The sequence below is a fragment of the Lepisosteus oculatus genome, chromosome 7 (assembly GCF_040954835.1).
Source record: "Lepisosteus oculatus isolate fLepOcu1 chromosome 7, fLepOcu1.hap2, whole genome shotgun sequence".
Classification (NCBI taxonomy): Eukaryota; Metazoa; Chordata; class Actinopteri; order Semionotiformes; family Lepisosteidae; genus Lepisosteus; species Lepisosteus oculatus.
The window spans coordinates 22,803,954-22,828,105 of NC_090702.1; the positions used below are offsets into that span (position 1 = coordinate 22,803,954).

Sequence of the window (24,152 nt, forward strand, 5' to 3'; positions counted from 1 at the left end):
GGAGTAAAGCAGAGCACAATTACTGTCTTGATTATGCTTGTGTCCAACTACTATCAGTCTAGAAACAGTATACAGATAATTTCAAATGAAAGCTAGTTCAATAAGCTAATACGGTGTGAATCATACTTGACTTCCTTAAAAGTAAAACGTTCCATGTAAAAGAGACACATTTTGCACAATATACAATTCATTATATATATAAAAAAGACAGCCTCTGAATACAGTAATTAAGTAATTGCAAACAGAAAGCTGTATCTCTTTAAAACCCATCTATAACCCAATATCAAGGCCACATACAGAATTATCTTTATTTTTTCTCACATTTTTCCAACATATCTACTGTAATTATTTCTTAGGGATTTATTGAATTAGCAGGATATGTTCTCCATGTGAAGTGACTTGGGAGTACCTAAAATGCTTTTCATGATGTGAGAGAAATTAGATCGTCCTGTCAGACAGGGCTATATGCTGAAATAAATGTAATATCTGTTACGAAATAAATGTGAAAGTGTCTGTCTCTTGACTCCTGCTTCTGTGCAGATCAGCGGCACATCATTTCTCTTCCCTCCTTTGATCCAACGGGTCTGACTGAAAGGACCATTGTCACAAGTAAATTTGTCTAAGAATGGCGGGGGGACATTCGAACTTAAACAAAAACTGCTCATGGAACTAAATTTATGATGGAATGTAAAACAAAATACCACTTCAGAAGTCTCTCAACGATTCTGTAGTTAAAGATTCAACCAGATTCATTGTGTCTTTTATATCCTGCACATTTCTATAGGTGAGGGACCAAGGAAATTATGAAAGCATCAAGGTACTGAAACCAGATGGCCGATAAGATGCTATCAAGCCTTCTACAGAGATATACCACCAATGAGTCACTGGTTAGGGCCCTCCCCCTTGCCTGCATTCCAGCATAAGTGATAATTAGATCAAAGCTTATTTTACAGTTTTTGTTAACCACTGTGATTGCACCAAAATAGTCTATGACACACAGAAGGGAACGGAATGCACAGACTCCCCTTTGCTGAGCATGCGAGCAGATAAAAAAAAAAGAAACACCCTTAAAGTGGTACCACAGAAAAACAAAACTTTAGAAAAAAGCCCAATAAAATAACAGCCACATAATCCAATAAACATGTTCAAAACCTTCTTTTAAGGGAGTCACAACTCTTTAGATCACTGTAAAGCACTCTGATGACATCCTGCAGTGCTGAAATTGCAGTGTAGAAAAAACACAGAGTTGGATTTTCACAGCCTTTTTGAAATTATTTATTATTTTTCCTTTGTTCTTCCTCATCCACAATGAAGGCAGGAAATTGCATTGATAACAATTAATGAGAGGCATTAGAAAATACAGCAAATGCTATTGGTCTAAATACTCTTTGGAGCATTTTTAATTCCTCTCAGTATACAGTACATATATACTGTACAGTATATACTGTACATAAAGTGTGCTGTAAAATACGTGTGTGAGTTTAGCCTACCCAAACATGAAAACCTTGCACAAAAGCATTTGGAAACTTTTCTTTAAATAAACATGAGCTAAAAATAAAGAAAGCAAGGCTTAGCTACTGGAGGGGGACATAGTTTTCCATCAGAGTCCTTACTTGCAGTGCCATCACCCAAGCCCTCCTGACATGATTGTGTAGAGCCTGTCTAGCATCTGCCATTCAAAAGCTGCTACCTGAGGAACCCTTAACAAATGAGGATGCGCGTGTTCAATAAACCCACCGCCCCACACCATTCAAAGGCCTCAAAGGGTTACGCTACCGAATCTTTGGAGAGATTTTTTTTTTACCGAAGAAAAAGCTGCTGACAATTTTGTAGCAGCTGTAAAAACACAATTTAATTAACTCTTCCTAAGGAATTTCGTAATTAAAGTGAGGTTTGTTTTTCTAACAATGGATACCCTTAATTTTTTTTAACCCTCTTTTGAATTCACTTAAAAGGTCCGGGGGTAATGGAACGAGATAAAAATTCTCGGACCAATTTTAGTCCAACTAACAAAAGGACAAAGCACGCACAAAAAAAGCACGTCTTTTTCTAGTTCACACATTTAACATCTATTAGGACAAAGCCACAGACAGGCTACCTGTGAGCAGAGCATTTCTTCTTGAAACACTTGTATTCAGCTCTCATCGCTGTGGAACAAAAGCAGATTGGCACATTCTGCAGCATCCAAGCTTCCAGAAAAAAGAGGGGGCCTTCCCCAGCCTTTTTCTATAGCCACGCGCTTCACAATTCCCCGTTCTGAGGAGACCAGCGCAAGACAGGGGGAGAAAAAAAATGAAAAACAGGGGCTACCGCAGCGATCTTTCAAACTTCTCTCCAGCCATTGTGCAGAGGATTTCCCTTGAAATCCCTTTCAATGGCATATTGAAGCCTTTTGAAAGATTAAATGACATTTGTCAACCACCAGTAAATCTTTAAAACTGTTTCAGCAAATAGCTCTGAGTCCAAGCCTTGGTGTTTCCCATTAATCTGCACGTATGGCTGCTGAAGTTTTTTTTTTCCCTTCAGACTGTAGATAATGACTGGATTAAAAGGACCATTCAGTGGGGAAAGCTTTAGCATTCACCTTGTGTACACAGCCATTTCACCAGCAGTATTCATGGTCTGTTATTTCAGCTCTTGCATTTGTGCTCCAAACAAGACAAGTTGCCACAAAGACTTGGCAGAGACATTCTCCAGTGAATTACTGAAACCTGGCCCCTCTATTTGTCATGCCTTGCTGTTTCCATCCAATGCAATCTTTTAAATGAGGTGCTTGCATTGACGTCTTCACAATTTCTGTAACCAACTTAAAAGGCAAAAGAAAACAAAAAAGGTACATTTTGCTTCTCCCAATTAAAGGCTTGGCGAAAGAACAAACAACTGAGACTGGAAGCTCCAAATGTTTGCACTGACAACTGATCGTGTATCCTGATGCCTGTCAAATGATCGCTTGGTTCACATACAGATACTAATGCCTACAAATGGCCTGTCATTACATTGCCATGGTGGAAGTGCTTAAAATTGGGCAAGGTTCCTAACTTCTGATTCAATGGGGATACAATTTCTTTCATCTCCAACAGGTTGTCATTTTAAAACACCATTTTAAGTGAGATGCACTGAAGAATGCAAAGAGCCAGAATGTTTGCGCAGGTGACAATAAGTACAAAGTAGGAGACATGAAGAGTGAAGCAAAGTTTCTTATTAAGAAATAATAATACCTCTAATCAAAACAGATGTTACAGCTCTTTCCACAGCTTTTCAGAAACATGTCTTCATACCTCTGTTGGGCCCTCTCTACAACAATAAATATTTTGAAAATTCTGCACATACCTGTAGGTGCAGAATGACTAGGGATTTGTTCCAATTGTTTACCCTTTCAGAGAAAACCCTGAACAACTTAGTTTGCACTGTATATACAAATCTACAGTATAAACAGTATATAAAACTAGTGATGTGATTTGTTTAACAAGGTTCAAGCTCTGTATATTGATGTATTTGGACATATGGGACCTTAACCTTCAAAATAACTACACTACCTCTCAAGACAGTGGATTTGAATTTCTAAATACTTTTCAGAAATATGCAGCAAGAAGGACCACTGAGATCTTTATCTTTTTGGAGGATGTATATCAAACAAACGTTTCCCAAGCAGCAGGTCAGGATTCCCAGACGGTTCATAAAGGGGTTAAACTGAGGTCATTAAAAGGTTGTAAAGAAACACACCACATACTTTTCTGATTTTCCTAATTCTGAAAACACAAAAACTTCATTATTCATGTTGCTTTACCTATAATATTGTTTGTCTCCACAATGTAATCTTTGTACAGCACAGATGAAACAATATTAAGAATGTTTTTAATTAGTATCATACATAAACTCAGTGAAAAAAAATCGAATAAAATAAATATTAACAAAATAGAAGTGCATATTGCATTTACTGAAAATGTCTCCTCAAAACATAATGTGTTTAGGAAAGGACCAAATACTATCATAACTCTTTGTCTGCAAGGAAGTGTGGTACTTCAAAAAGAATTCTCATCTAATTAATAGGATAGATCTTATAGGGAAAGTTTGAATGGCATTGTTATGGGTCACTTTGCACCGTGGAAGTTGAAAATCAGCGTCAATTTAAATCTCATTATGTCATATACAGGCAAAATCTTGAAGACTGTGATTCAAAAACTGAACAGCTTAATGTGCCAGTAGAAAACTGAGATTTTCTTTTCTGTGCTTCTACAGTATTAACCTGTTTCTGTAGCTTGTGAAAAATGAAATGGCAGAGCCCACACATTACTTGACACTAACAACAACAAAATGTTCCTCTGCTTTCGTCACACAAATTTATTGTCAGTGATTTGGAGGGGCAAAAAATATATTCTTTTGTGGCCTATGCTTTGCTTCAGGCAGCACCCACAACCAATGGAGTTTTTAAATGGGCTGTATGGAGCCATTTGTAGTTCTGGCACTTGCCAGAATGTGTAGAATTGGGTTAGAAAAGGACAGACATCAGGAGCAGCAAACACATGGCAGCATGATTCAGAATCAAAGTGGTAGCCTGAGGAAAGTAAAGCCAAGAATCAGGTGTGGTCAGAGTGTACTGCATAATTTCTCAATTTTTCACACGTATAATCTTCTGTCCTCTCCACTCACCTATAGCAATTTATGTAATTTCTTTTATGTATATGCTTATATCTTTTTATTTAACTCATCCTCCACAAATACCTCTGTCAGCTGTTTGTAGGTTCTCAATTCATTATACTACTGTATATGTTCTCGACATTGATATCTTTATACCTCAGCACATAGTAAGATCTGGGATCCATTATAACAAACACTGAAACCCTCAAAATAATCTCTCATTAGGAGAGATCCAGTGATGACTAATTCAGTGATGATTAGCAATGAACTGTGGCAATGCCTCTCCTTTCTCCTATCACTTTTTCACAACATCAAGCACACAAACCTCAATATGCACTCAAAAGCTTTATGATGGGCTACAAGATTCTGGTTTGGGGTATCTATAATCTTCCATCAGGGAGTCCGATTCAACCTTTTCTTCCACTCCTATGTTTGGGACAGTCAGATGAGATCCAGATTTGTGTAAAGAATTATCCAGAAGGCTTTGTTGTTGACTTAATGCTTTATAGATGCATGGTAAGTGCTCAAGGACTTTCATTAGGCCAATACCAGAAGCTGGACTCTTTGTAGTGAACACAGCTACAAAGACCATTATCCATAACGTATTAGGATAAAATAGTTTTGAAATGTTCTCTTTCCTAAGAAGTACTTTCTTCTTATCTATTTTGCAAGGTTTCTGTATAGCCTGTTGAAAGATGAGTACAATACTGTACATAGCTCTCTTGGTGAGAATGTGTAGTGAAATGATCTGTAGTAAAATATGCCTGTACTTTGTGGATCATGTTAAGAAATGATACCGTATATCAGTAAGAAGTAAAGAGACGTCCCTCCATTTCAGCTTTCCAGAGACAGCTTGTAAAACTTCTCTTCAGTTGACAATAAGATTGGTTTTGCATATTGTGACACTGACTATCTATGAAAAAGATAGTAAAAAAAACTATACGAATAAAAAACATATAAAAAAGAACCATAATGCAGCTTTTTATAACCTGTATTAATAACAAGTAACCACATATTTGTGGATTATACCAAGTGAATCACAGATTTTAATAATATCAAATTGCTACTGTATGTACAGTAAACCTATTACTCTAGTACTAATAATGCCATCAAAGTTGACTCCCTGTTCTGAAAGTGTTGAGATTTTGAGACATCCAATAGGCAGCGTTGTGGAGTAATGGTTAGGACTCTACATTTATAACATTCTGAAAGGTTGTGGGGTCAGATCCTGAATGGGACATTGTCACAAAAAAGATCCAAAACACTTTAGGACAGAACAAAATTGCTGAGTAGAACTTTCCTGGGAGATAGATTTGATACTTAAGATATGAATACCACCTTTAAGTGGTATTTAAATGGCCAAAAACAAAGACAGCTTGACAATTAAAATTGTTGTTTAGAAATTGTTTAATTGTAATACATCATCTTGATTAAAATACAGGAAATATCCTGTGAGCCTGACAGTGGTATCATACAATATATCAAAAGGTACATTTGAAAGCAAAGGGGAACCCTTGTAAGTAAAGAGAAAACAAAGACACCAGGGTGTTGTCTGAAATACCCACCCATCCCTCTGGGATTATCTGAAAAGGGCACTGGAACCAGAGAATGCAAAACAACCCCAAAGCAGGAGAGATCTGTCTTATTGCTTCTCTGAAGAGGCTGACATTCTTCTCAATATGAGCAGAAACTTTCTTTGTTCAACACACCTCTGGTGAGGCGATATCCAGAAGCTATGTCTGTGTTTCATCCAGCTATGTCCAAAGTCTCTTTCCAGTCCCATAGTTCAATCTGAGAGTCAATTAGTTGCTATCAGGTATACATTTCGTTACTTCCTTTCATGTTGTCTTGTGTAGAACTGATGCTATGACGAGTTTCCAGAATATTCTCAGTAGTACAGTGCTTTCCTGACCACACATCTGGATTAAATCTTCTTGCATCCTCATCCTAGCAGAGCAGCCTTGAATGTGAAACATAAAGAGTACTCCCTGTTAGGATTTTCACTGTCCTCTTTTCATTGCTGTCACTTTAGTTGAGGAGGTTGATAACCTTTTGCTGAGATCTTTGGACAATTCTGACTTTCTCCATGATTAAAAATGGTTCCTGCCTGCTCTTCCTCTGTGTGCGGCCTACTTTCATACACACTCAAGATGTGAATTCCAGAAGCTCCTTTCCAGTGGCTTTGTGAAACTACCACCTGATCAGAAAGCTCTGGAGAATTAAGCTTACCGTATAAGGTGATTATATTTTATAGACTTTGTATTGATATATGATATTCACAGTCATATAATTTGTTTTTTACATTTATACCTTTAAAAGCTTAAAATTGTGATGTAATCCTGCATTTTAAAATGGATTATTTCACTTACATAACCTCACTGTATTGCTGATAACTGATCTCCTCCACTTCAGAAGAATGTTTCGAAGTGCAGATTATTAACTTTTACACAGAAAACTGTAAAGAACACACCTCAATTAAAGCTTCCCAGACAGAGCGGGACAGAGAACATTTTAGCATAGAATACAATAAGGGGAACTCATAGTCTTCAAATATTCACAATCCTCAAAAGCACTAACAAATGTAACTACTGTACATGGCTTCTCCAGAATCAACAGTGAAACAAAGTGCGCCAAGCAGGATGTATGTGGAAGGGTACAAAGAGGGGGCACTTCTTTACACATAGGGGTGTGGAGGTGTGGAACAAGTTACACAACCTTGTTGTTAAAACCAATACCCTGACTTCTTTTAAGAAATAGTTGAGCGGGATCCTTTTATCAGCATAGTCTGTAGTTTTAAAACAAGTAACAAGAGCAATATCTCAACATTTATGAGAGAATATTTATGTGTTATAAATTAGTATATACTTCAAGGTTTTCTACTGCCGCCAACAAATGATGAGCCAGCCTCTTTTTGCACTTTCCAGCATCATCATTTGTTTATAATACATTTGATTTTCTTTTTAAATTACACTTCAAGATGGTACTCATATTTAAGTAGATTCCAAACAAAGCACTCAAATTACACACAGAATTCATGATGAGTCCCAAAGAAATCTGGGGCATTTTGCATCTCCACTGGAGCTATGTGTTGCATGAGATTCACACAGAGCTTAGCTCTTTCCTGATTGTCAAGACAAAACGTAATATCACTAGGACGGGTTTTTGAAGTCTTGGGCTCTTTGCTAAACAGGAATGTCAGTCTAATTTAAAAAAATAAAAAATCAATTACAAAGGATATGAAGTGATTGGGAAAATAGCCTCAACATACATACACAAAAAGAAAAAAAAAAAGTATGGTTTCCCTTCCTTTTGCTGTTGTGGTGTGGGTTCCAACAAGGTACTCCGCCTTGTGCCCATTGTTTCCCGGGATAGGCTCCAGGTCATCCTGACCCTAAATTGTATAAGCAGTTATTGAAAGTGTTGTGATATGATGAAAAAGCCTGTTAACCAACAGTCTGCTGCTGTTCTCTCTCTGAACTGGCGGAGACTGGCAAATATAAGGTGTCTTGACATGGTAAAGGTCATTTACGCAGACTACAGCCAAGCTAGGAGTTAAGCCTGACATAGCCTGGCGCGCACTCATTTGTTTTTAGCTTTGTACAGTACCTAACCACCTATACTTATAAGGATGTTATCATCTTGTCATTGCATTGATGATTCATGTACCCTGCTGCGAGAGCAAGCATAAAAATTATTTATGTGAACTTAATGATAGTGTATTGTTTACACAATGTTTTTTTGCAGTGCAATACACACTACCTTGCTTTTGTTTGTTTTTTTTATTTGTTTTCAGTGAAACTTTAAGGAACAGAAATATTAAGTCCAAAGGAGTAATATATGGACAAACTGTAGGAAGATCAAGGTAAAAGAAAACTACAATCAAATCAAAATGTGAAAATTCACACAAAATTCTAATTACGCAGCTAGGTATAAAACATTATGGACGTTTTCACAATGCTTTGAAAATCATGTTAAAACAAGGAAGCCAAAGAGATTTGCTCTACTAAGATTCAAACTTCCAGTTAAAGAAACGGCAGTCTTTCAAAGGATTTAAAACAGAACTGATCAATACAAGCAATTATTTTTTGGATTCTGCAAAGATTCATTGTTAAGTTTTCATCAGGCTATGAAATTGTAAGCCTTTTGAGGGAAGTGAATGAGGAATAAAAAGGCAATTTTGTCTTCTGGTGGAATGATGTGTCTGAAATCCATCTCTGACACCACTCACTCAAATAAGTCCCTGAAGTCAAACAAAAGATTAAAAAGCATGCTGTTTTTTTTTTTCCTTCAAAGAGCTGAAGCAGTGGTTTGGGACTCTTCCAGTTCCTTCCTGTGTAGGAACTGGTTTCATTAGGAGGAAGAATGTTTTGCAATGGACTGGAGAGACAAATGAATTCCGCATCATTAATTTGTGAATAGAACAGGCTTTCATCAGTCTTACATTGGTTAATTCATTATCGAACAAAATCACACATTCATGTGTCAGGAGCACTACCAGTAAATGCTAAAATAACATGTTTATTACTTTTTTCTGAATAAAGTCTCTGTAATTTGCAAAAGTGGGAGCAACACAATGTTTTCAAATGAGTCATGATTCCCTTTCACCAGTCTGTTCCTTATACAAGCACTGTATAAAACTTTTTGGTAATAACTAGAGGCGCGCATGAGACTCAATGACTTCAACAGCCCAACAGTCACAAAAGTTTCTGTGCCTTACTGCTATATTGCTATGGTGTAATGTTAATGTGTACTGGTGAATTATGACAAGAAACAAATTATTCCTTATAGGTGTTCAGGTGTATTTTGGAGTTTCTTAAGAGATGTTCAGTCAGTCTCAGATGATGTGTACCTTGTTTTGTAGATTGTAATAGTTTAAGAGACACATGGGGATCAAAACAAAAGAGCACGGTAACTATATTTTATAATTTAAAAAGCAAGCCTCCTCTACCTGATTTTTTAACAGGAAAACAGATACTGTATGCTTATCCAAGGTCAACTGAAAATGCTAGCCCTGAAGCACAAAACTATTACCACTTGAAAGTCAACTCTGGTTCACTCTCAGCATGTTTTATTGGAGTTGATCATTCTAATGTCAGTTAAACAGGAAACTTAGAAACAAAAGTATTCTGTGAAACATCGAAATGGACCTATTGTGACACCTGGGACATGTGCACACTCCTTGTAATAAGTCCCAGTTTACGAGCTCTGTATAATGTGGAAGTAAAAAAACAAACACTTCCATTAAACAGGAACGTGTTTCGAAACAAAAAATGCCACATCCATTATCACTACTATTAATGGTTATATTAGAAATAGTTACAGTTTCAATGTTGACGCACTGTAGCAATTTAACACATAGAGTTAACTGTGTTAACTGATGAATGGCTTTCTATAATTACGGGGTAAAGTTAAGGAAGAATCAGTGCAGAAATGTTTTAATTGCTTCTACCCAGGAATGAAAGGAGAAAACTAACACATACTGTACAGTACACAACAGACTTCCTATTTTGGCAACTTGGCAAGACTTCTTATTAACCTAATTTATTCCGGACATGAATGCGGTATTCAAATTAATATTTGAAATGGAAGTCAGGAAGTAGGGTAAGACATTAATGTTTAAAACATGATTGGAGTAACGAAGCTAAAAAAAAGTAAATATTAGAAAGGTCAAAATCTGGAACTAAACCCTTTACTTTGTTTTCGACTTCTGAGAGTGGAGATCTAGTCTTAATCGGGGTACTCTGTAGGTTTCGTGTCAAGAAAATATTGTTATTATACTGTAAGTCAGTCAGTATTTTCTATATAGTATTTTGGATTTTTACATGAGGAATTACATGGAACAAAGGTCCAGAGGAGAATTCAAGGGTGTAACTTATTGTTGACATAGGCAAAAACTGCAAAATGTAAATCATTCACAAAAATGTTCAAGTCAATAATACAAAAAGTGTCATGTTAAAATAAGCAAAGCTTTATATAATCTAGTACAAGAGATTAAAAAAGGAATAAAAAGGACATATCTTAGTTTAAGGAAGTGTTAGATGATTCGGGAATGAAGGTACAATAGCAAGTAAAATTAGACAAAAAAATAATAAGATCAAATTATGAATGTGAGAACTTGTGATAGTGATAAAAATACAGATACAGCAGACACATTAAATACACTCTTATGTTGTGTTTGTGGATTAGATCCACTTTCAAATGAGAATATACAATGTTCTTGTAGCATTGTGTATTGAAATGGAAAATGTTCAGTATATATTCAGAAATGTATCAATAAGAATATAGGTTAGATTTAAAATCAAATTAAAACCTTGCTGCTTAAAGTCTAAACCCAGTCATTCTACATTTAAATTTTTGCTCTAGTGCTGGGAATAATCTCTCAGCCTGTGTCAAACATCACAAGTCAGTCAGTAATAATTTCTATTTTAAAACTCACATTTATGCTCTGGCATATAATTCTGTTTAACTTCCTTTATTAATTTGCGGTATTAAAGACATAACTCTTGTTTTTTAAGGAGCGCCTTGTGATGAGGCATCATGAAATGGGCTACATAAAATACATATTATTATAACTGATCTCAATCAAAAACATAAAAGATGTGTGCTCTGGCTGATTGAAACCTACTTTGCTATTCAGAAAAGGTGACCATAAGTATACAAAAATCTCCCGTGTCTGGTAAAATCATTTACACATTTACACATCTTTTTTTTTACTTACTGTATCTCTTTTTACAAAGGTGTATGCTGAAATGTAACCATCAAATTACATCAAAGAAACATTTCTTAGAACATGAATATGTAGTGGATGCCTTTTATAAAGCCTCCTAACACATACTGTAGGAAAAATGCATTAATATATAACTATCAGTTAAAAGCAGTGGGACATTTACTGGATGGTTAACTGTTGACACAATGCTTAGTTTTGCTGCAACTATAATTTTTCTCATTGACAGAAGGCAACAGGAGCCATAGGGCTGTGAAAATATGGCCTAGTTCCTGTTGTTTTTGAATCTGCACGGTCGAGTTTCCAAAGGATCGTTCAGGGAGGATCTGACTGGCCATCGCAAAAGATCCGCTTTGCTTCAGACCTCAAACCTCTTCACTATTTAACCATTTGCTTTGCATGAATTTCAGGAATCCCTACTATTTCCTTTGGAAATCCTATGGATTTTACTCAACTATCTGAGGTGGAAAAGAGTTAAAGCTTTTCTTCCTGAACGTTTTGCTCCACTGCACTGTCATTTATTAAGATATCCAAATAGGGTCATAACATTTTACAAACCGCATATGTGTTGAATAATGAAGACCAGAATATCAAAGAGACTGGGATTTAATTAACTGGATGATAAAGCTATGTATGCAAAAAGAAGCATTAATGCAAAATCTTATTTACTACTGACAAGTTATCGATTGGCCTGTACTTATTTTTATTGCCTGCAGACTGTTTTGTTCTTCCTTCTTGGCATGTGGCAGCTCTTGCTTAAAGAAAAGCAATAAATCTGAACTCAAACCTTAAATCACATTAGTTGATTACTATTAAGCTTATTAATATTTAGATTATTTTGAAAGTGCTGTGTGGTACACTAGAAAATCATATGCTCTAGGTATAACAGCTTGTTTTGTGCATCTGCATCTTTGCCAAGGTTATACAATAACCTGGTTAAAGTTTATAGCATTATTTTATAGTTTTTCATATACAGTGAGTGATATGTACAGGAAATACAGTATGTATATATTCAGAACATAGGACACTGATGCATTCCACCAAAACAAAGTACCAAAACATTGTTCCTAATCAGTTACAATACATCTGTACACCATTTTCCCCAAAATAACTTATCAAAGTATCCTTTTGTCTTTGCTTAAAATTATACACTGCTTGACAAACTACAAAGTAACCACAGCTGCTAATTAATACTACCTTTGGTATTCTGTGTATAATACTTTGGGTCATTTAAAAAGTCACTGAATATTTTTTGAGTGAAATTATAATTCAGTTACAGTACATACTCTAAATACATACAATATTATATACTGTAGTTGCACAACTTATTTTTTTTTATTTATGAAACATTGCCTCTAACAGGAACACCTTCTGTTTTTAAATATTTTTACAGTCATAGCAGTCACAGATGGTCTTTGAAATCAGCGCCACTGTTACAACTCTTTACAACACTAATTTCAGTTCTGAGAAAAGAACCTCATCTTTTTTCTTTAAATCTTGAAAGTGTTCCCCCCCCCCCCCAATCACGATCAGAATGGAAACCAACAATTGTTCGACTGCGCTAAAGTTTTTCAAAGTTCACTTTTTACTTGTAATGCCTGTGTTCCTTTTCTATAGCCTATTTAGGCCACATGAAAGCATGAGGTTGTTAATTACTTTTGTCCAGCCTATAGGAAAATTAGTTTATCTTCCACATCAAAGCAAATTAGGCAGGCCGTGGCTGATTAGAATGCAACAGTAAAATCACCATACTTTCTATTCAGCCCCCTTTTCTGTAAGAAATAGGGCCTGTGTCAAATATGTAGGTATTTCCCACGGCGGCTCCACACTTTGTTTCCAACAGACGCTGCCGCAAGGACAATGGTTCTTATACAGCCACCAAAGTTCTTTAGTTCAGCCATTGTGCACGAAAAGGACTGCTAACCTCTCAGCTAACATTTGATGAAACATCTAGATTTACATATTTCCCTAATTGCATTTTTTGAATGCAAGCAAGTTTTATCTGACCAAAGTTAAATGCCTCCTTTATTCTGTCACCAGGGGCCAAGCAGGCTGATCCACATCGACCAGATGAAAGATGCTGTAAAGAAGGAAAAAGCCCTTACAGGGACCAGTTTATTACCATCTCAGCCTCACTGGAATATTTACCAAGGTGATGGGGGTGAGAAGGGCTACTGAGCCACAGATTTGTCACCTCTGTCGTTCATGCTTTAATGTGCCAATTCCCTCTCCTAATTAATTTAGTGTTTAGACATTTCAGACCACAAAGGGCAATTTAATTCTCTACGTGACCTTTGACAGGTTTCTGTTTGAATGTAAAGAGTTAAAATAATTTTGTGTTTTGGGCTTTATAAGCCTGTGACTTAAGATGTTCCTACAAACGATGTTTGGGTAAACCAGCGATTCTTATTGGTTGCCGTAGTTTAATCCAGTTATAATGTTGATATCACTATCTGTGTATGAAATTCTGCGTAGTACTTTGATACAAATATCAGCATTTGATCAAATAAATGTAGGATTTTCTAGAAACAACAATTTACGTATATAAAGTGCCAGAGCAACATATCCATTCACAATTACTGGTACTCTACCACAGTAAATATCTCCATTATGTGTATCAAATACTAACCATTTGATAGATCATTATCAAACATCTCATTGTTATGGTGTGGATGAGGTTTCCTTTAATGATACTGTCATTTCCTTGACAAAAATGGACTCCTTGACAAAAAGCTTTACTCTACACTGCATACACCTATGATCTTAGTTATTACGCATTTCAAAGGAAGGGCTTTCCAAGTCACTTAAATTCTCAGCTAAATGATCTGAATTGTTACATCGAAGCAAGCAATTGATGAAGACATCTATAAAATCGCTGAAGAAATTTTAAAATCCTTAATGTTCCCCATAAAAATGAAAATTGGGTTTGGACTACCTTTATTGACAATCAATTATGACATATTACCAGGAAAGCATAGCTTTCTTTAAAGCACTGAATTGCAGCTGTCCATTTGAAAATGAAATGGTTGCCTTCTCTCACTTTAGTGGGCAATACAAAACATCTATTGAGCCCTCCCTTTATGAACGCTGCCAAAGCCCAGCTGACTTTTAACAAACCAATCGAGTGGAATGACAATGAAGCTGCAGCATTTCATGCCGTTTCTCTAAGCCTTCCTTGTAAGACCTAAGCTGTTAATTAGACATTCGTGAACGCCACCCTGCCAGCTTTCTTTTCACTAATTATGCATTGAAGCTCCGACAACAAAATAAATCTAATAAAAAGACAAAAAAATCTTGTTTGTCACACTGCTGTTTAGCAGGGCCAATGTATGCATGAAGTCTAAATGTCCCCAGTCTGTGGTAACAGGGCAACGTGCGACAAGCCCTCCCCAAAAATATTTTATCCTGTGTGCTAAAAGGTTTTCCAAAATTGTTTTTTTCAAGGTCTTTCCAGAAGATTGGTGACTAATGAGGGCACACATACAGTACAACACATTTGCCAAATTACCCCCAATATTTTCGCCACTGTGTTTTATCAAAAAAGAAAGAATACCAAAACCAAGCCAAAAAACTATGCGCAAGTCTTAAATCTAGGGAAAATTAGGTTCATAACAAATTATAATAGAAATATAATAACGCTGAAGTTTGAACTGTGGGGAAATCAAGAAATACATGTGATTGTTAAAGAGCCATTTCATATATAATTAGAACTTGTTTGAAACTGTTTGCTATCTGCTGGTAAAGATTCATAGACACGGATTCAATAAAATGGTTTTATCTAATGATGAAAAAAAGTGAAAGGGAAAAAATGTCACAGTTATAGAGGCCAGCTGCACGAAGGCATTACCTTTAATCTCCAGTCAAACTTAAAAGCTCAAAATAAAGTCGTGAAGTTTGGACTGCTGGGAATTAGTCAAGGTTGCCGGCTTTCCCAGCAAGAGGTTTTGCTGTTGGATGTACAAATCATGCCAGAATCCATTAATCCTGCCAAAGGAAGGCAGAAAGAAGCTCCGATTGTTGCTTCAGTGTTAATTAATTGAATAGACTTCTAAGACAACCCGCAGAGACTTCAAAACTGTAAAACAAATGAAGTCACTCTCTCTACTGCTCAGAGCCATTAAGTAAATACTGTTAATGGATTTGGTAGGACAGCTAGTGGAAAGAACAAAGTCACCTGCAATCTTTCAAGTTTACTTTCTAAGACAACTTAAAGAAGACAAGGAAGAGCCCAGGTGGATGGCTCTTAAAGGCATCAAGCCTCTGAAATCATGGAAATAAGTATCATGCCATAAGTATCCAGAAAAAATGAATGATGGTGCCTTTTAGTTATTTATACGGGATTAAAAAAACAAGTTAAACTACTCTGAATTTTTCTTCTTTCCTCCTGGGGTTCCCTTAACCTTGCAGGAAGCTTTCTTGATTTTGAAATTAGTGACAGTAACAAGTTGCGAAATCCATTAATATTTTGCTTTTTTCCCCATGAAGGGGGGAGAAGCAGAATACAAGACTTCAAATGAATTAGAAAACACCGGAATTTCATTTAGAAATCACCAGCCCACTCAGATTTGTTAATTTCAGCTGCTGGGATGACTAATGTGTTTCTGATATACAGTGCATTTATCACTATGTGCACTTGTCACCACAGTTCAGTTTGTCTTCAGTTTGGAAGTGAGAAAGTCTTGTATCAACAAGACATTGACATCTGATACTATGGGACAGAAAGAGGAAGGGAACAAAGAGTTTCATCAATGTTGTCATGCAAACTCTGAATTTCATGGTCAGAAAAAATGTCAGGAACTCTACAAGTCCATATACCAGAAAACCCCCAGTAACATACATATACAGTTGAGTCCAAATAAGGTGATAAGACTGCAGTCAAAATTCATTTACAGTTTATAATGCAGAAAACAAGCCATGAAATAGCAGAAAATTGAATGGTTCAGCATCATCACTCAATAAGCAGAAACTAAGCAATCTGCTCATTGCTTGTTGAAGCTTTAACCAAATGTTAAGCATAATAATATGTTTTTAAGTTAGTATCTCTGTTTTGATAACTTATAATGTAGTATATGGTGGTGGGCCCCTTGCACTGATGTTACAAGGGCTCCAAATATTTAATTCACACAACTGAAGTAACAACAACAGTAACATTATACTGTATAGTTATAACATTATATACTGTAGTTTCTTTCATGGCAGAATATGGCAAAGTGCTGCACACCAAAATAAATGTCAAACAAGATGACATAAAGCAAAATGAAAAATGAGATCCAATTAAAAGACAAAATACAATCTTATCTAGGCTCCAAAGGAGGATTCAGATATGGGTAAAATTCAAGATACCCTGCTTCTATGATACCGACCCTTGTCAAGAATACACTTAGAAACCTCAGCAACCAAAACGCAACAACAATCAGTCTTAAAAAACATAAAAAACAAGACAAGAATTGGATGGATCAAAGTCTATATTGCACATACTGCAACTTTGAAAAGCTAAACTAACTTTAAAGAAATCACCAAGATTTTTCAACTGAGAGATTGATCTAATCTGCAACTCATCAATAATTATGTCTTTGTTTTTTCAAAAATCACCTCTATATTATCTTTTTTCCCTAAAATCTGGATCTCCAATAATTTTTATACATTTTAAAACACCCACTCACTTTGGAAGTTTCAACTGTGTGCTTTTCATCTCACAGCCTGCAGCTTTAAACCCTATGGCCGCACACGGGGGAGAATGAGGCCCTGTGTGCAGACTTGCAACCCACTTATCTTCAAGTCACCCACAGACAGCACACCGGCAAACTGGGGCTTCAGCACTGATTGGAAGGGTGTTGAGTTTCTCAGGACAGGACTGAGTGCCTACAAACACTTGGGACTCCAAGAGCCAAGAGAGTGATGGTCAGCTACTCCCATCCTGCATGAATGTCTCTCAGCCAGCTGTGCTTCATCAGCCGGGGAACCCCTGTCACAGGAGGTTAGTGATATGATACAGGGTCGAACCCATTACCACTGAGCTCATCCTCATCATGCGCTTGGGCCAGTGCTTTGAGCCACGCAGGATGCCCTGTATCATTGTTATTTTAGATGTAAACAATTCTGGTTGATTTCTGAGAGGCAGTTTGAGAGGGCACAGACAGCTACATCAGGTTGGCTTAAACCTGCCTTTTGTACTGTAGGTTTAGCCAGCAAATAAATTTAAGTTACACAAAGTTTTATGACCCCAAAAAAATGGCCACCTACAGCACATTGTGGGTGCTTATACAGCTTTCAGGACCAAAGAGATTGTCACCTTTGGAAAAGAGACATCTCACGAGGTGAACTCTGTTAAAGCATTACTAACTTTATTATTAACATACTGTAGTATAACATAGGGTCTTTCTCACACCTGAAGAAGGCTCCACAGCTGAAACGTTAAGTTTTCTTTTTTCTCTTTTCAGCATGGAATAAACCTTACTTGTTCTGTAACAGTATATAATGAATATATTCAAAAAATAAATTAAAATAATTTAGTTATAAAGTGTATTCTGATATAAGAGTAATACAAAGAACTTACTTACTGTCCTTCAGTTTATTTTTATCTATGATAAAACAGGGGTCAGGCTGATCCTTTATTTGGGAAATCCACATGTTCACATGGTACAGTATGTGTATTAAAGAGCTTTCTTTTTAATTATCACTCTCCCGTCTTGTCTGTTTTCTCCTATTGCGTAAACAAAAAACTAACAAGTAAACACCAGTTTCTTAACTGGTACTATTTTTCACACAATCTAGCTGGAACTACTGCAATCCAACAGTAAAGGAAAATCTATCTACCTAAACTGAAACAAAATCACTCAAAACTATTCTTGGAAGTACTCTAATATTCTCTGGGAGTAGAAGACAAGTTTGGAAATTAATTTAATTAATCTAATCGAATCACTGGTCTACCAACACCACTTCAACAGCAACTTGATTTTCCCTAGAGGTCTTCCAACACATTTCTGATCTGGCCCTGCCTTTCGTAACCTCAGAAATCTGATGAGATCGGACTATAGGGTGCTAATGCTGCTGTAAAAATTACCAAGAATCTTCAAAATGGACTTCAAGCTGGAAGCTGTATAAAATGGGCTCCAAACCTTCAAGACCTGACTGTTATTGACTCTTGTGATCTTAGTAATGCTTTATAGTGATGTTGATGTCAGGTCTGCAGACAAACCACATAACAGTTCTTTCATTTTCATATACTGTACAATGTGCTTATCATACTCTACCATAACGTTTCTGATTAGGTGTAGGGTACCTTAGAGCTTCACAACAACATCAAATGAATTTGATATTTAATACTGCCATATGTTGCAATGGACTGGCTTCCAGTATAGGTTGTACCCTGCCATGTGAGAAAAAGTAATCAAAAATTAAGTCTCCCCAGCCAATATATGTTCACATCTACCAGTGAAGGTACTGATTTGCACTTTTCTTTCTTTTGAAAACAGCTAAAAAAGCCACAATTTTCAGTTGTGAAGTTTGTAATTCTGAAGCACAACTCAGTTGTCTCTGGATCCATATACCTCTGGTCATTACATCTTTTATGCTGTGCATATAATGAAATATTTTTACTTCTTTGATAATAATCCTGCATTTGCCAAAGGCAGTTTGCTTTGTTGGCAGATGGGCTAAGACACGTATCCTTTTTCTTTGTCTCAGAATTGTGAAAATACTGTTTTTCCTCCCTGACAACATAAGACACTCCCTACATCAGAACAAACAAGTAGTGCTGATTTGAGATGAAACCTCGCTAAAATAACAGTCTGCTGTGCTTTCTGCCAATTATAAACTACTTACCTCTATCCCTCTTTTTAAAGAATGCAAAGGAATTCAAGTGCCTAATAGCTGAAAAACTGAATTTTTCAATGGGGAAAATCATAAAGACTGCTGAACTACATTTTTTCATATCACACAAGTTAAAAAAAACAACAAAGTATGGGATGCAAATGTGAAATGTTTGTGATGAAACATTAACATTCTTTATCACATTCAGGTAAATACTGTACCAATTAAAAATCTCATGTGACAAGAAATAAGACAAATTTGCACTACAAGAAAAACTACCGCTTACTAAGTCCAGTCTAGAAGTGACATGAATGGGACTAAACATGAAGCAGACACAGTTTTGAACCAATGATCACAGCTGGCTTCCAAAGTTCTCTGTTCAATTCATGCACGCGTTCTCTGTTGGATGCTGACTGATTTGGGCAAAGCAATTGTCCTCCGTTTGCCGAATAATGAGCCAGATTGTACATGTCGTGGACCTACGATCTCTTTCTATAGTGGCTCCACACATGGGCCTTATGGTTTCACTGTCAATCTGTCTGTCAAACAGACAGAGGAAACTTTGTACAAAACATCAATTACCATATTAATTTTATTAATGTCCATTCTTATGAAAAACAGCTAATATGAATAAGACTAGATGACATTTAAAAAAAACTGCAGTTTTCTGTTTACAACCTTGTGACTAAAAACATCAAAGAAACCTACCGGTTGTGAAGTTTGACTCAATCTGAGAGACAACACTTTTTTAAAAGTGATTATAAATGGCATATGAAAATGTAAAAGCTTGTGCTTTATTGCATTATTTTTTATTTTTCTAAAATTGTATTTCAGTAAAGATTAAAACAGTATTGCTGCTATCGGAGGTATGTATGTCAAAAACTCTTAGTCAAAGAACAACAAAGAAATTATAATTCTATGTAAATTAACAAAAACTAATAAAATAAGAGTTAATTGGTCTATGATTTAATTGTTTGACTGTGTGCCATTGTACATTTTAAATTTATGCTAACCTTCTAAGGAAGAATCATTATACTTTTGTAAAAAATATATTAAAATATTTCAGTGTTTTATGACACAGGGTAAACATTAGACCACTGTTTCACATCTTTCTGTCAACTAAACCACATGTACAGTAGAAACATTTTATTTCTGCTCTCAGTTTGCACACGCTGCCTGAAAATTGAGCTTCTCATAAATATAACACGGTTTTCATCAAGAGCTCCAGTCCACTCAAAATAATCATGTTTGACAGATTGTTTGCTTTTGATGATCACTTTATATATTGTTTACTCGAAAACGTAATGGAAAGGTTAACTGCATTGATGAGACCCCCGTGTATTCCACTGTTAGAAACGAAGAGAACAGACTACAACGACAGTTAGCTGTACACCACTGAATAACGAACAAAGGAGATTCTTGGACATCTCCTAAAACCCCTGATCAGTGCTATAATGGCAAACCCTATTTTTAAACTCATTTTAATGGCTCTATTTTTTTATTCACAGCACTGTTTCTAATTGAACTTTGAGAATAACATTAAGGATCATATTACATTCTAGAAATCTGAAGTTATCTAAAACACCCAATTCATTCCTTATCAGCACTGTAATTCTGAAAGTCGGCACCTGTGGCTTGCCCTGCGTTAGTATGGATTAAATTACAATGAACAAATCCATTGATGGATTTAAACAAAGTCCAATATAATTGACAGATTATCTTTATATAAATATATAAATAATTAGAAACAATGGCACTATATTAGACTGCAATCACTTTTATTAAGCATTTTCTGATTTTTTCTGGTTGTTTTAAATGCACACACGTTTAAATCCACACATGTGCAATGATTAGCAAAAATTCAACACTCTGAAACCAGACAGTGCATTGCACAGTATGGTACACCATTGACTTTTGTCTTAGCTAATTTCACAGACATTTTATTTATCCAAAACATCTTACACATTTAGCGCTTTAAGCAGCTGATGACACATGTCTCAACACTTTCCAAAAGTTGTTCTTCCACCCTGCACAAACATATGTCTTTCAGACTGGTACCTTGCTTCTCTTGTACTGAATATTAAGGACGAGGGTGAGGGATTTAATCCTGTGAGTGTTTCATAAGAAATCCCAAGGATGTGGCTATTTAAAAGTGGGTTAAACTGTGTTACTCTTGTGCTAGCTGGTTTATCTATTGCCAAGTTTAGCTTCTGGAGCAATCAACCTTTCTATTTTTGGTTTGTTGCTAAATTTTTATGCACCGTGTTGAATTTCCCTAGATGAAAAGGGCGATACTGTGAACTGAGTAGTACAGTATTTAGCCAAGTGTTTGTTTATTGACTCTACACTGTATCTACTTTGGTAGTAAATGTTTGTATTGAGATTCAAAACACTGCTTTTTCCTTTGTTTAATTCAACAAAGAAAAAAATAAGAAATTAAAGTTATTCCTTTTTTTTTTCAAAACAAGGCTACTTATGAAAAATGATCAACTGTCACTGCTTAACTGCATTGTTCTCAATATCCCCTCACCAGCAAATAAATCCTTACAGTTTCAGCAGTAGCCCACAGCACTCAGGAGTTTGGAGTTTTTGATCTCTAAATCAAAGTTATGATTATTTTAAAAATCACAATAGGAAATTACATAGGAAACACGCACTTCTGCACATTTCCTATGACCAAGTCATTTCCTATTGCAATACTACATACTGTAATACAGTATATTACTGTACAATATTTCTTTCACTTAAACTTTAGAATGGACTACATTTGCTACAACAAATACTATTATGAAATAATGCCAAAAGTTGTGTTGTTTTTAATTCGCCCTAATTCAGTCAGAAATTAAGCTCTCTGCACTTAAACTATTAAGAAAATCTGTATACTTTATAAATTGGTCTTCATAATTCACACCAGACTGCGCTTTCATCTTGAAACTATGATATTATGTGACCTGCTCGCTGTTAACCTGCAACATATCAATCATTGCCGCATTCTCTTATTTCAGTGGAATTATGACATATTTACGTTAAAACAACAGATACTAAAATACATTCAATTGCAACATGGATTGTGATCTTCTGCAATTACATGACATTTGAGCTACTTGTTCTTGTTCCCTTAAAAGAAACTAAGAAAACGTATGATTAAATAAATAATAATTATTATAAGTCTTATCAATGCCCGTCATTTGCAAATTGATAAGAACTATACCTAAAGAACTATAAAATACAAGAAATAAAATATAGAAGGTACAATAATTACGGTCAAATGGATTTTTATAGGCTGATCATCAAGCGATTTTAAATGAGCAATAAAACTTTTTAGGAACTTGAAAAAGACTTGCTGAATTCCGACACACGGCACAGACACAGTTCGCTCAAGGCAGAAAGGGAGACGATTTTCGGAGAGCGCCATGTGCATTACTCAGTCAAACTTACAGGTACGAAGTGAAGACGCTAAGGTTAGCCGGTAGAGCCGTGAGCCCGAGGTCCGAGCAGTCGACCCGCAGTAGCATGCCATCCTCCTCGCAGTGACAACGGGACGGGCAGTCGCTGTGTCGAGCCCCGGTCTGCGCTGTCCCTCCACAATCTGCCACCAACAGCAGCAGCTTTACAATGACCAGAACTGTGCAAGGATGCAACATCTCTGCAGTTTTCGAGAACTGTCAAGTATCCTCTCCACCAACCTGACTAAGCTAGCGCGTCTCTTTAAATGTCCTCGGTACAACCGTGCAAATCTTAGTATTTGGAAGCAGTCATTCCTGCGGAAAACCTGGGCTGCTAGGGCAGTGTCTCTTGTGACTATGTGTGTAAAATTCCAAGTCTCACAGCTTTAAACAGTCTTGCCTGAACACCGCTCTTGGTGACGTCACTCACTGCCATTCAAAACCCATCCAAGTTGTGTGTTAGGGGAGAAAGAGCGCGCTGATCAGTTGCAAGTTTGAGTCAGTGCAATGTGCTGGAGAGAACCTAAGGGTTACAGCTGTTCTGATTTACCTCCCTTCCCAATGCTGTCTCTGTACGGAAAATATTAACTTAGCGTCAACCCGTCTTTTGCATATTGGAACTACAAATATTTCAGAACTGTCAGCTCTTCTGTTGTGTAGCTCTGCCTTAAACTAGTACATCGCCGTTTTCTTCGCTCTCATTTTACTGAATTGTACTTCATTTTAAACTTCATTATGGGTTTTTCTTGAATAGTGATAACCCAAAAGCTAAGGCTGGTTTTGATTTATGAAAATATATTAATCACCCACTACGTACCGAAAGGTTTTTATCGTCTTAAGAACACAGCAGGAAGATTCAATCCTTTAAAACGGTTTACGAGAACCAGAGAGCAATGCTTTCCCCGGTAAGACTCAAACTGTGTTAAGGTTTTGAAACACGTGTCAAAACATTTGAAATAATAACGCATCGTTTATTCTTATAAGAGATTCATTCGTCCTTTCAATGTATACACGTACTGCATAGTATACTGTACATGCACAGTTTGGTAGACGTGTCTAACATACAAACATATACAATATCTTGTATGGTGTTCTGTTTTCTTAATAGGAGTCAAATATTACATAAATGCATTATTCTAAACATTTTGGCATGTGATAGGATATGGTCGAAATTATTCCTAGCACTAATACACTAGAGAAATTTGATCACCGTAGTTTTGGACGACTGTCAACTGTTTTTGAAATCCAGGTTTTTATAGGCTTCGTGTTTGTCTGATTAGGCTCTCAGGAAGTATTCATAGTCAATGAAACTGCATTTGGAAGGACATCAATGCAGTAGTATCACCCACACTCTCCCTTCTCTTTCCCTTATGTCTTTTGTCACAGTATTGATGTGCCTTTCCAAGTGTTTGTAGGAAATGCTATGCATAATACAGTATGTATATTGTACATTGAACAGTAGCATACAGTATATCATTATACTACACAAGTGACACAACTGTATTGATTGTAAAATCAAATCACTTTAAGGT

General features: G+C 36.2%; 1 protein-coding gene across 2 annotated transcripts in view; it reads right to left on the reverse strand.

The window, feature by feature from the left end:
• The window catches only part of LOC102694225 (leucine-rich repeat-containing G-protein coupled receptor 5), a 95,459-nt gene extending 72,494 nt beyond the window's left edge, over positions 1-22,965 (reverse strand). For both annotated transcript variants that reach the window (XR_011190065.1, XM_006633587.3), the window contains exon 1: positions 22,613-22,965. Coding sequence is in view for 1 of the 2 variants with exons in the window: in XM_006633587.3 (XP_006633650.2) it covers positions 22,613-22,818 (206 nt within the window). In the remaining variant the exon portion in view is untranslated. The remainder of the gene's footprint in view (positions 1-22,612) is intronic.
• Between the last annotated feature and the right edge of the window lie 1,187 nt (positions 22,966-24,152).